At 31.5% G+C, this 12,857-nt stretch overlaps 1 protein-coding gene across 4 annotated transcripts in view; it reads right to left on the bottom strand.

The window, feature by feature from the left end:
* Positions 1-12,857, bottom strand: part of kuz (zinc-dependent metalloprotease kuz) — a 250,389-nt gene that overhangs the window by 65,031 nt on the left and 172,501 nt on the right. For all 4 annotated transcript variants that reach the window (XM_072529798.1, XM_072529799.1, XM_072529801.1 and 1 more), the window contains exons 7-9: positions 10,921-11,273; positions 7,342-7,744; positions 1,317-1,598 (exon numbers count right to left, since the gene is read on the bottom strand). In XM_072529798.1, coding sequence (XP_072385899.1) covers positions 1,317-1,598; positions 7,342-7,744; positions 10,921-11,273 — 1,038 coding nt within the window. The remainder of the gene's footprint in view (positions 1-1,316; positions 1,599-7,341; positions 7,745-10,920; positions 11,274-12,857) is intronic.

Below are 12,857 nucleotides of genomic sequence, written 5' to 3'. Positions count from 1 at the left end.
CTCGACTGAACTTCCTTCGAAAGACGGATGCCAACCCTGGTGCGTCTTTGATACTGGCCGGGATGGTAAGGGCCAGTGAGTAGTCTTATATTTAAATAACTTAACACCATTTTTTGCTAAATCTCAGAACATTGTATCCAAAAATCAGAACATCTATTATCATTCACTACCTTTTATACCTTCATTAATACCTAAATTAATACAAACACTAAAGGTTATTGACAATATAAAAATAGTAACAAAGAACATCAAAATTATTTCATTTTTATATTCCAAAACTAAGTATACTATAGACACATTAGATAAAACAAATGTAGTATACAGCATTGGTTGTACTCAGTGTGAAGCTGTGTATGTTGGTGAGATCGGAATAAATCTCTCAAATCGGATTATTTCCCACAAAAGTGATTGTAAAATTAAAAAACCATCTTGTGCTTTAGCAGAGCATGTAATCGACAAAGACCATATTATGGATTTTGATACCATTAAAATTTTGTGTAATGGAAGTAATACATTTAAAAGGACTTTTTTAGAAATGGTTTGTATTAGCAGAAATGATAATAATTTAAACAAAAGATCAGAAATTCAAAATCTAAGCAAAATTTATAATTATATTATTTCTCTATAGTTTATTTATAAAACCAGTAAAATATCACTATTTAATTTAATTTTCCATATACTTGTTACATTTTTTCAGGCATCTATCAATGATTAATAAATCTTCTTTTTTATTACTAAATAAAAAAAAAATTTTAAACAAAATTTTATTTTTTGGCAATACAATTGTCAAAAATGAAAATTGTAAGTTGGCATTCATGACATTGAGGCTTATTTGTAATTGGTCGCTATTCTAACTTATTTATAAATTCAATTGTTTTTGTGTTAAAAAAGTTTTCAAAATTATGTTACAAAATTTAAAAGAAACATTTATTAGATAAGCTAATTTTTAAAATAGTATTTTGAAATATGTTTAACAGTATAAGTTTATTAACTATTGTAAACTAATTTTATTTGGTGAGTTTATATATTTTCTTCTAGTTCTACTTTGTAAGATATTTTGTTTTTTTTAGCAGCTCTTGAAAATGATTGTAAACACAATTGAAAGCTCGAGTTAAAAAATAGTTACCTAATAGCCCTTTTTATTTACTCCAACCCATCCAAAACATATATATATATATATATATATATATATATATATATATATATATATATATATATATATATATATAGTAGTGAACCGATAAAAACAAAGTTGCAATACGTAATGTTTTAACTTTGAATACCAATGGATTTCTAGAAGACAAAATAGAACTTACCATTCTTCGAAGAGTATTCATAGGCCTTCTTAGGGTATCACTAATCCTCTGGGCCTTTTTCAGTTTCGGATTAGACGACGGAGTATGTACTGCGCAACACTTTATGAAAAGCCCCATAAAGATTATAAAGGCGATTCCCATTAAAAGTACTGCCCACCAATATTCGGTAATCCATTGAGCCACGGTTATCAAAGTCTCTTTATTCAAAAGGAGATTCATAAGACGAACTAATGGTCCGTCGGCGTCAACTGCTCTACATTTAAGGAAAACATCGCAATAACCCTACAATAAATAGTAATTAGGCAATGTACAACATAAGTGCAGCTTCTATAACTAAAATCTAAATTCCACAAGGAATCTAAGTTCCTGTAGTTAGCTGTATACCATATATCACAAAAAATTTTATTAAAAATCCTTTATAAAAGGTATATAATTTAAAAACCCAATCGGGCTATATCACAAAACCATTTCGGAATCCATGTTCCATCATCAGTAATAAAATTTTTTTTAAATCTAAATATGAAATATCCAATTTACAAATAAAAAATTCGCTTACAAAATCTACATCTTATTTTTGTGCCCATTCCATTTATTCATTTCGCATAATGTGTCCTAAGTACTGTAGCTTTCGAGATTTGATGGTGGTCTCTCTCCGTTTTTCTTCATTCGTCTGAGGACCTCCTCATTTGTGACTTGGTCAGTTCACCGTATCTTAAATATTATCCAATATAGCCACAGAACAGAACAGAGAAGACGTAGCATAGCAGCATTCTTACTTTTACACCAGGAAAGCGTATGACTCTTGATCATCCGGTTGAAAGGGATCTAGCTTTTCTGATGCGAGCTCTTATCTTCTCTGGAGATAAGAACTCGCTCTATTATTCCTTTCTTCATTTATTATGGTGCCGAGATAGTTATAGTGCATCACTCTGTCTATTGGGTTTGGTTGACGTAGAGCTGACCTTGCTTCTTTTTCTTGCTTCTCATGAGCTTTGTCTTCTTTGTTTATTTTGTGTCTACATCTTAGAGACCTTGTTTTTTTTTGGACGAAATGTGGATTTATTCAAAGGGAAATAAAACAATTTCCTGGCACGATAACAGTGTTAAAAGTGTACCTAAACCAGAAGGGTACGATGGTAAACGTTTTACAATTGTTCGCGATGGTTTTTCGCAAAGATTTGTTACTGAAGCAAGTTTATTATTTTGTTCAAAATCTAAAGTAGCTGATTATCATGTGGAAATGAACAACGAAATTTTCGCTAAATGGATAAGTGAACAATAAATTCCCAATCATTAATTGTGATGGATAACGCTCCATATTACAGTGTTCTTTTAGAAAAGCAACATTCCACTGTTATACCTGGAAACTAAGGCAAAAATCTACCCTGTTCGTGACACTCAAAAAAGCCAGGGTACTGAAAGATTTTTTTGATGTATAATACTTATACAAATATATTCTAACAATTTCCTGCATGGGTTTATTAATAATTTTTATTTATAAACAAATTAGTGTAAAACAATGGACTTTTTGGCATTTTTATTTTATCATTGAAAAACATAATGTTTTGGAGGTTTAATGACATAACCATCCTTTAAAACATGCAAAAAGCTCCAAAATGATGATTTGCAAAAATTTAGATACCTGCTTGTATAAATAAATACAAAAAAATACAAAATTTTGAAAACATTATTTTATTTATAACTATTGCAAAAATTGTTCTAGTGCTTCAAAGTTCAAAGTTGAGTCTTGTTATGCTTAATAATATGTGATACAAATTTCGAAACGATTGGTGGAATCATCACTTATATATCCAGAGCAGATTAATGGATTTTAATATTTCTTTTTTTAATTTATATCTACTTTTCGCGTACTTTATGAACGTGTAATTTGTTTGTTATTAAATTATGTATTTAACCATACAACTTGTTTATTATTGTAAAAAATTTTTTCTAAAAAATTCGATTTTTTTGTTTTATTTTATCACGTAACTACTAGCACATGTTGTACGTGTATCAAATACCGATTTACTATTATTATAACGACATTTAATTTGGTATATATGCATAAAATTTAAAAAAATCATGGTTTAAATAAATTTTGCGTACGTCTTACAGTATTACCATATTATTTTAAAAATTAATTGCTTAGTACAGTTATAATTATTATTTACATATATATTGGTATATACATATATATATATATATATATATATATATATATATATATATATATATATATATATATATATATAGTATATATATATATATATATATATATAGTATATATATATATATATATATATATATATATATATATATATATATAATCGACACCTAATAAACTATAATAAACTACTTAAGAGGCATTAAAAAATTTCAGTGAAGCACGTTATTACACATAGATCGTTTTTTTTTTCGCGATTGTGTTGTAGATTACACAGATTACACACTAAGAGAAACACTCTAAAAGAAAGGCATTTACTTATTTACTTTACTACTTCTACTAGAAGAAAGTAGAAGTTCGAAGTGAACAAGGAATTTCAAGTTCCACTCTATCTACTATGCTGAAAAATAAAGATTTTCGAAGCAGGTTCGTCTTTTTCCGGTAAATCCAAACAACTACCTGTTTTTGCGGTTTGAAGAATTTGCGGTGAAACGAAGAGTGCTTCCAAAGAAGTCACCAGGTTGAATTTATGGGCTACGATAAGAAAAAATTACAGCGGCGATAATATTTTCAATGCCGATGAGCTCGGACTTTTTTTAAACTTACTCCAGATAAGACCCTCAAATTCAAAAATAAACGTTATATAGGTAGCAAGTTATGAAAAGAAAGGGTAACTGTAATGGCGTGTGCCAATATGTCCGGTTCCGAAAAAAGGAAGTCACTCGTCATCGGGAAATCTCAAAAACCACGATGTTTCAGAGGAGTGGCTCAGAATCCTGGCACATATAAATTTAATAAAAAATTTTGGATGACTGCAGAGATTTTTCGTGGGAAACTTTTGAAGAGGGGCAGAGAGTTGTAACATCTAAAGATTCTTTTAATTGTTGACAATTGTACAGCCAATCCTAAAATGAGCGGTTTAAAAAACATTCAACTTCTTTTTTATCCCCAAATTGTACACCTGTTCTGCAACCGATGGACCAGGGCATCATAAGGTCCCTTAAAGTTCACAACAGAAAACTTTTAGTTAGCAAAGCCTGGTCACTCGTAGAAAAAAAAAACAATAGTAGAAAAAAATACAAAAACAAGATGAATATTTGTAGCAGAGTGGTTGAGATTACAACAGCAAGGAAAAGGAGAACTAACCCAACTGAACAATGATGACGAGTTTGCTGAATTCATCGCCATATATGATGATGTCATTGTTTTTGATCTTCCAACGGATAGTGAAATTATAGCGGAAGTAATAAATTCGTCGGAGATATATTTCTCAAGACTTTTCACTAAACCTTTTAAACTATTCTCGAAATTATTTCATTGAACAACTGCCCTGTTCAAAAAAGTATTCAATGAAACTTTTTACTACATTTTGAAATTCCACGCTTTAACAAATCAATCAGGCTCTGTTCGCCTTCTTCTTCATTAACTTTGGTTAAGAGTTCCCTGCGATAAATACGCTTCACAGTTTCTAAGACACCCTGATCCATGGGTTGCAAAATTGAAGTCACATTTGGGGGGAGAAATTTAACTTTAATATCCCCGTTTATGACATCTTCCTCTGCAGGATGAGATGGTGTAGTGTCGAGAAACAAAATCGCTTTTCCGGGCAGTTTGTTTTCTTTGAGTAATTTTTTCACTTCAGGGACGAAATTCTCAAAAAACCACTGTTTAAAAATAAAGCTGTTCATCCACGCACTTTTTTGATTTTGATACACTACAGGCAGAGATGCACGATTTACATTTTTAAGTGCACGGAAAAGTGCAGTTTTAAAAAACGCAAACAAAAATGCTAGGTCTGGAAATTAACACAGAAAAAACAAAAATAATGATACAGACGAGAAGAAATATAGTCCCACAAAATATTATACATGAAGATGACATTGAAACGGTTGGGAAGTTTACATACCTAGGAGTAGAAATATATGCAGACGGATCAGAAGATGGAGAAATACGGAAGAGAATAACGCAGGCAAACAGAGCTTATTTTGCCCTCTCCCATATATTTCGGTCTAAAAATGTCCACCGAAATATAAAGTGAACAAAGCGACAAATACAAAGAGAAAGCCGCGTAAACAAGGAGAACCACATTCAAGAATCGCAGGTGTATTCAAAGCCAAAACGATGGGAAGAGTTTACACAGTACATCTAAAACAACGTGAATGTTTCTTTTTGCGTTTATTGTTGGTTAATATTTCACGAACCACATTTTTTCAATTTTTGCGAACCATTAAAAGTCAAGATGCATGTTGCGAGTTACAATTGCTGGAAGACGACAATCATTCGGGTCTGACACTTGCTGATATACGTCAACTATTTACAATTCACAGCCATCGACTTTGCAGCGAGCAACTCACTGTAAAATATAATAACGTTGATTATCATTTAGCATTTATTGCAAACAATGAATCTCGGATGACAGCTAAACAAAAAGGTATATACAATCATGCTGACTACTTTGTTAGATGGCGGGCGAACAGAACATTCAGCACTCAAGTTGCCATTAGACGTTCACAACAAACCAAATGTAACATTAAAAAAAGAAGCGGAATGTTTGCAGTGATGCGAATGAGTTGGTATTATCTGGGATGAATGTACTATAGCTCATACACATTCACTCAGAAGCATTACATAGAAGTATGCAATATTTAACCGGGAACGACAAACTATTCGGTGCCGCTGCCTTACTACTGTCTGGTGACTTTCGACAGACATTACCGGTTACTCCTCACTCTACATATTCGGATGAGATTAATCCATGTTTAAAACAATCGTTTTTATGAGGAAACATCAATGATAGTATAGTGCACAATGATCTATCGGCGCAAATACTTTCCGAACAATTGCTGGATATTGGAAACGGTAAAACTAAAACTACATGCAAATACACAATGCATCAAACTTCCAGATAATTTCTGTACTTTTGTTGGGACCAAACATGAATTAATTGAAAGGTTCTTCACGGCTATACTGAATAATTACTTAAATCATAATTGACTTAGTCAGTGCGCCATTTTGGCGGCGAAAAATGTTAATGTTGACAAAACTAACTTACATATTACGAAGCCATAAATTATCCAACAGAATTTTTAAATTCTATGGATTATCCAGGGATGCCACAACAAAATCTTCAGCTGAAAATTGGATCACAAATTATTCTTATACGTAATTTGAACCCACAATATTCAACGGCACACGTTCGGTCATTAAAATGATCACTGGAAATATTATTGAAACAACCATTTTCACTAGACGATTTAAAGGAGAAATCGTCATGTTCATGTCAATATCATTCAAAATGATTCAATTTCCTGTTCGATTAACATTCGCGATGACCACTCTCGAATCTCAAGGCCAGACAATGTCCGTTTTCGACTTGGATTTAGAGAATCCATGTTTCTCACATGGTCAATTATATGTTACATGCCCACTTGTTGGTAAACCATAAAATTTATTTATCTTAGCAAAAAACAAATTAACGAAAAATATTGTGCCCCAATTAACGGTTAATTAAATGTTAATTAACAGGAATAATTAAGAAAGAATAACATAAATATTTTGAGTAAAAATCAAGCTTTTCATACCTCCTTACAGAACTTAATTCATATAAAAGTTGGGAATAACAAATTTTATATATAAACTTAAAAATCTAAATTTTTTGATGGATTATGTTTAATTGCTAATATCACAAATTTTACCTCTGACAGCTCCTAGGATTTCATGATATTTACTTAACTCTACACTAGTACATTTAAGGGACAAGTAATATTTATAGTCCTTTTCAAAATATCAGGGCCTGCGACTATTTGACATTTCTTCTTTAGGGATAATTATTTTTATACTAGGTATAGCATATGCACTTACCTGGAAATTATCACAGGGAGAACCAGGTCTTAAACTGATGCCTCCAGGGGGAAGTCCTACCTTATCGGCAAACTCACTAGTACTTCTGCAAATGTCTGTGCCGTTTTGACAAGCCAACTCACACAACTTTCTTTTATCGATATTGGGATGATCCTGTGATGTCAAAGAACAAGCTTCTAAATTCCATTCTAAGCAGATCGAGCCAGTGCATTCTCCCTTAATGCACAATTGAGTTCCATTATTGCACCGAGTCTTATCTGCGCGAGGAAAAGGAACGGGACATTCGGCGCTGGTACCGTTACATTTCGAGGATCGAGAACAATCCGATTCCATTTTGCACACTTCCTGGCGATACGAAGATATAAACTTGCATTCATTACTGCAGCATGGACCTTGGCTAGGACTGACAAAGAAAATACAAGGTTACTCAATTATATATGTTACTAAATAAGTTTATACTATACATGTTATATACAAAACAAACGTTTCTAAAATTTAACAAACAAACTGAACCTCATTCAAACTGGAAAAAATCAGGTCCGCTTTTAACATTAGTTCTTTTTGTTCATAGAGTAAATTTCACCCCGCATACGGTTTTTGAAAACTTTAAATAAGAATTTTATAAATAAGACAAATAGGCAACTAAAATGTCATATTTATTTTTTCCCTAGACGATTACTTAATTTTTAATTAAAAAATCAAATTTAACTATGAATTAAGTTTGGCAAACTGAACAGCAGATTTAAAAAATGTTACTTTTCTTGGAAAAATTAACTTAAATTAATTAAATAAAATTTTTTTTTTTTTTGAAAATCTATTTAAGTTATAAGTATTAATACTATCACAGCTTGTGCTTTACATTTTAAATAATACAACCCTTTTGCCAATTTCCAGAATTTCAGAAGGTACAATCTGTTTTGAATAGTAGTCAATAGTCCTGTATATTTGTTTAGTAATTCATCGTTAGTGTAGTTTTATTCAAGTTTCAGAATTCTAGGGCGAAATACGTATAAGCGGATACACAGACGCACTATATGTGAACTCAAATCTTAACTGTATTTTTCCTTTTATTCCGATTTACTCGCACGCTAAGGATTTTTGCTTAGTTGAGGAGATATGTTGTGCAATGCAATTTTTAGATTCCCCATGTCTCTAATAACTCTCTAATCTTTATCAACATCTGTTTTGCCCTGCAATTCTTAGAAGGCACAGATTAAAGCAAAAATCTGAATTTGGTTTACGGTTTTAATATCAGATGTCGCTATTTGCGTCGATACGAAGCCATGTTAGAGTTGCTTCCTAAGTCAGAAAAGATTTATTTTCCCGTTCAGAGCGACTGTGAATATCAGTTCTGAAGAGCCCTTTTAGGGCGAAATACGTATAAGCGGATACACAGACGCACTATACGTGAAGTCAAATCTTAACTGCCTTTGTCCTTTTTTTTTTCAGAATTCTATTTTACTTTTTTCTCAAAAGAAAAGGCTACAGTAATAAGTTTTATTTTTGAGTTAGTGAAAAATAAAATTAATATTTAAAATAGCCTGCATTCTATCTGTAGCTCAGTTTTCCAAACTTATAATTCAAGTAAATAATTAGTTTAATTCAAGTATAAATTAGTCAAATATTATTTTTTTAATGAAAAATTAGGTATTCGTGTGGAAAAAAAATAAAGATGCTATTGTATTTGCATATTTATCTAATTTATAAACTTCTAATTTTTTCCAGTTTAAATAAATCAAACTGGAAAAAAATCAGGTCCAGTTTGTTTGTTGAATGTTAAATTAAAGGTTTGTTCAAAAAAATTAAATTTTTTCAAGAAAAGTTAATTTTCTTACATCGATGGTTCACTTTGTGGCCTTAGAGTTAGAAGATCCTGATGATTTCCAGGACAACAACTAACAATAACCATACAACTACCTGAAAAAAGGAATGCCAAACGTTAAGATGCTTCTTTTCTAACTTTGCTGCACCGTACTGAAGACGACCAATAGTCAAAAATACGTATATACGGTTGCCTTCCATCGATATACTATTTTGTTTTTTGTTTTCCTGTTTTGCGAGACATGAAATTACATTTTACTTTTATTATTCACTCGCATTAACGTTTTCTATTTGTTTTAAACGTTTAACATTCCTTTTCTCAGGTAGCTGTAGCTTTCTCTGTGGTTATTGTTAGTTGTTGCCCTGAAAACCATCAGAGTCTTCTAACCCCTGGCCACAAATTAATCGCATTGTTTCTGTAGTGATCCTTTCCCAAGTTAACATGCTCATTTTCTGACTTAACTGCACCGTACTGAAGACGACCAATAGTCAGAAATACGTATATACGGTTGCCTTCCATCGATATACTATTTTGTTTTTTGTTTTCCTGTTTTCAAGACATGAAATTACATTTCACTTTTATTATTCACTCGCTTTAACCATTTCTAGGTGTAGCTTCATCTGTGGTTATTGTTAGTTGTTGCCCTAGAAACCATCAGGGTCTTCTAACTCTAAGGCCACAAAGTGAACCATCGATGTAACAAAATTAACTTTCCTTGGAAAAATTTAATTTTTTTTGAACAAACCTTTAATTTAACATTTAACAAACAAACTGGACCTGATTTAAAAAAAAAATCAGAAAATTATCCTCTTATCAGAAGATATTAGATCTTCTGATAAGAAGATCTAAGATCAGAATTAGAGCTGCTTCTTTGATTTTTCTTTTTACCATATGTTCCTTTTAGAACTATAGTTGAATCGTTCCATTGAACCCTATGTACATTTTCCCATGCATGTTTACATATTTGATATCTATCAAACTCTCTATTTTTAATAACAGATTCATGTTCACTTATTCTAACATTTAATGCTCTTGATTTTTCACCTAAATAAAACTGATCGCAGTCACAAGGTGTTTTATAAATACAATTCTTTGTTCTCCCTTGAATTTATTTCCCATCTTTTTAAGTTTTTCAGAAAATCTTTTTATGTATGGTATTGTTATTTTCCTAGTATTATTCCATGTGCATGCTGTAGGATCTCGTTCTAAGCTGTTCTGTTCTATTCTATTCGGTCGATTGTTAAAAATTGCTTATTTATAAACGATAAAGAATAATTATTTTTTAATAAAACAGATGTTAACAAATGTTTCTCATTTAAGAACGAATTTTCGTTAGAACAAGTAATTTTGGCTCTAGAGTGTTTAATTTAATTTAGATATCTGTTGGTGTGTGTTGCTTTTCTATACACCTGAGTCTCCTATCCAGTATCGTTCTTATAGATTAAAACATCCAGGAAAGGTAGTATGTTATTATATGTATCTATATATCTGTATATGTATATATATACCGACTGACTGACCTCTCTAAAGTCAATTTATATTTCGAATCCCAAAGAAGCATATTATTAGAATGTTTATATAACTAATAGATTGCTGAATATAAGTTATTGAAAAAAAAAAACAAATTTTCATGCAAATCGATGCATATAAAGGTTTTCTAACATTCTTACTGCCATATCCTGGATTATTAGATTTCATTTTATATTTAATACAAAGTTTAACCAAAAAATCTTCCTGTATACATAATAATACCTCACCTGCATTCAGTGCCAGCACGTCTTGTACACCCGACGGCAGATCTGTTAAGTTCTTTATCCTTTACACTGATAACTCTAGGGTAGCAGCATTGGTCTTTGCACTCTTTATCATCGTACCCACAATCGCATTCCTCTCCAGCTTCAACAATTTTATTACCGCAGAAGGCACCAGCAGAAGCAGTGAAACAATTTCTTTTCTTTTTATCTTCGATTGCGTCTAAAACGTTACTAATGTTGCCGACACTACAACTAGAAAATTTACTGTTGTTGGGTCGATCACCACTGGTGGCGGACGCGAACATAATGTAGTTACCGTTGGGGCCTCCAGGACGGCATTCTGGAGGGTAGTCATGCTAAAAATATAAATATATAGTGAGCAGATCTTGTAATATACACTGATCAAAAAAGATATATTTACCGAAACTGATTAAACTTTAACAATAAAACGCAAGTAAGTAAACAATTAAGTAACAAAAAAAATATTCCATATAAAAATGAAGTAGAAAACTATTTCAACTGTTTCTTTCGAGTAATAAATACTTTTACAAATATAACTTTGAAACTCTCTTCGAGACTCAGATGTACCTAAGCTATTCACTTTACATTTTAGTTATACTCTTTAAAAGGAGTCAAAATTGTTTGGTTAGTTTATCCTAGTTTTTACCCAACTTTAATACAATCTTTAAAAGGACTTATTAAAAACGTCCACTTTGCAGTATGTGAAACCACTAGTTCACTAATAATTCTTACTACAAATATTTATTATGGACTAATTATTACCTTCACAGGATTGCCTTTATATTAATACACTTTATAGTGATTTTTGGTTAAAATATAATAATATAATTAAATATAATAATACTAAATAATATAGTCACTAAACTCTGGAAATTATGAAACTGTACCAGTAAAAGTTAGCAAACAATCTCATCTTGTTCGAATTGTGTGCAAAAGATAGGCCAGATCGGTTGATAGGTTTTGCGAAATTTAATTTGTTTATAAGATTTTTTGAAAAATGAGCTAATTACTAAAGCTGGTCCAGATAAGTTAACTGAATAGATCTCAATAACCCAGGGCTTATTTTCTTCATTTAGACATATACTAATAAGCTACGGAAAAGAAAGGTTTAAAAAAGTAAATTTATGTACACAATGATTTAATATGTTATAGAAAACGACGTCATCGAAGCAGTGAATGAATTTGTATACCTGGGAGCGCACCTTAACACTGAAAATAATACTACCCCAGAGATAAACAGCTCAATATCCTCCTTAAATCCACAATTATATCGAGAAATACAAAATAAGACTCTACAAAACAATAATACGCCCAGTCCTAACATATGGTTCAGAGACCTGGACTCTAAGAAAAAATAATGAAAACATGTTAGGATGTTTCGAAAGAGAAGTACTAAGGCGAATTTATGGAGCAGTGATTGACAATGGAGTGTGGAGAAGACGATACGATATGAACAAAATGACCCAGATAGAAAAACGCTTCTTGATAGACCCATTGGTCAGAGAAGAAGAGGAAGATCTAGAACATGGTTCCTTGTTAACATCGATGAAGACATGAGACATATGGGAATACGTGCTTGGCGGAGAAAGGCGATGGATAGGGACGACTGGAGAGAAATTCTTGAGGAGGCTAGGAATCACGTAAGGTTGTAATGCCAGAATGATGATGATGCAATGATTTAATAATAAACAGGACTTTTTAAGCTTACAAACAGTTTCAATAACACTCGTAGAATGTAGTTCACCGAGCAAATGAAAACCAAAGTTGAAATCAAGATCAAATCAATAAAGGTCCTACACAATATGTCCAAGGCACTTCAAACGAAAATGGAAAACTAAAAGATCCCCATAACGAAAAAAGTTGAGAAATGTAACATAAGTGAGTGTACAAGCAGAAATAGAATATATAGAAAAGGATAT

This window comes from Diabrotica undecimpunctata, chromosome 4 (assembly GCF_040954645.1).
Source record: "Diabrotica undecimpunctata isolate CICGRU chromosome 4, icDiaUnde3, whole genome shotgun sequence".
Classification (NCBI taxonomy): Eukaryota; Metazoa; Arthropoda; class Insecta; order Coleoptera; family Chrysomelidae; genus Diabrotica; species Diabrotica undecimpunctata.
The sequence above is the reverse complement of the archived record's forward strand: the minus strand, read 5'-3'. Positions and strand labels throughout refer to the sequence as shown.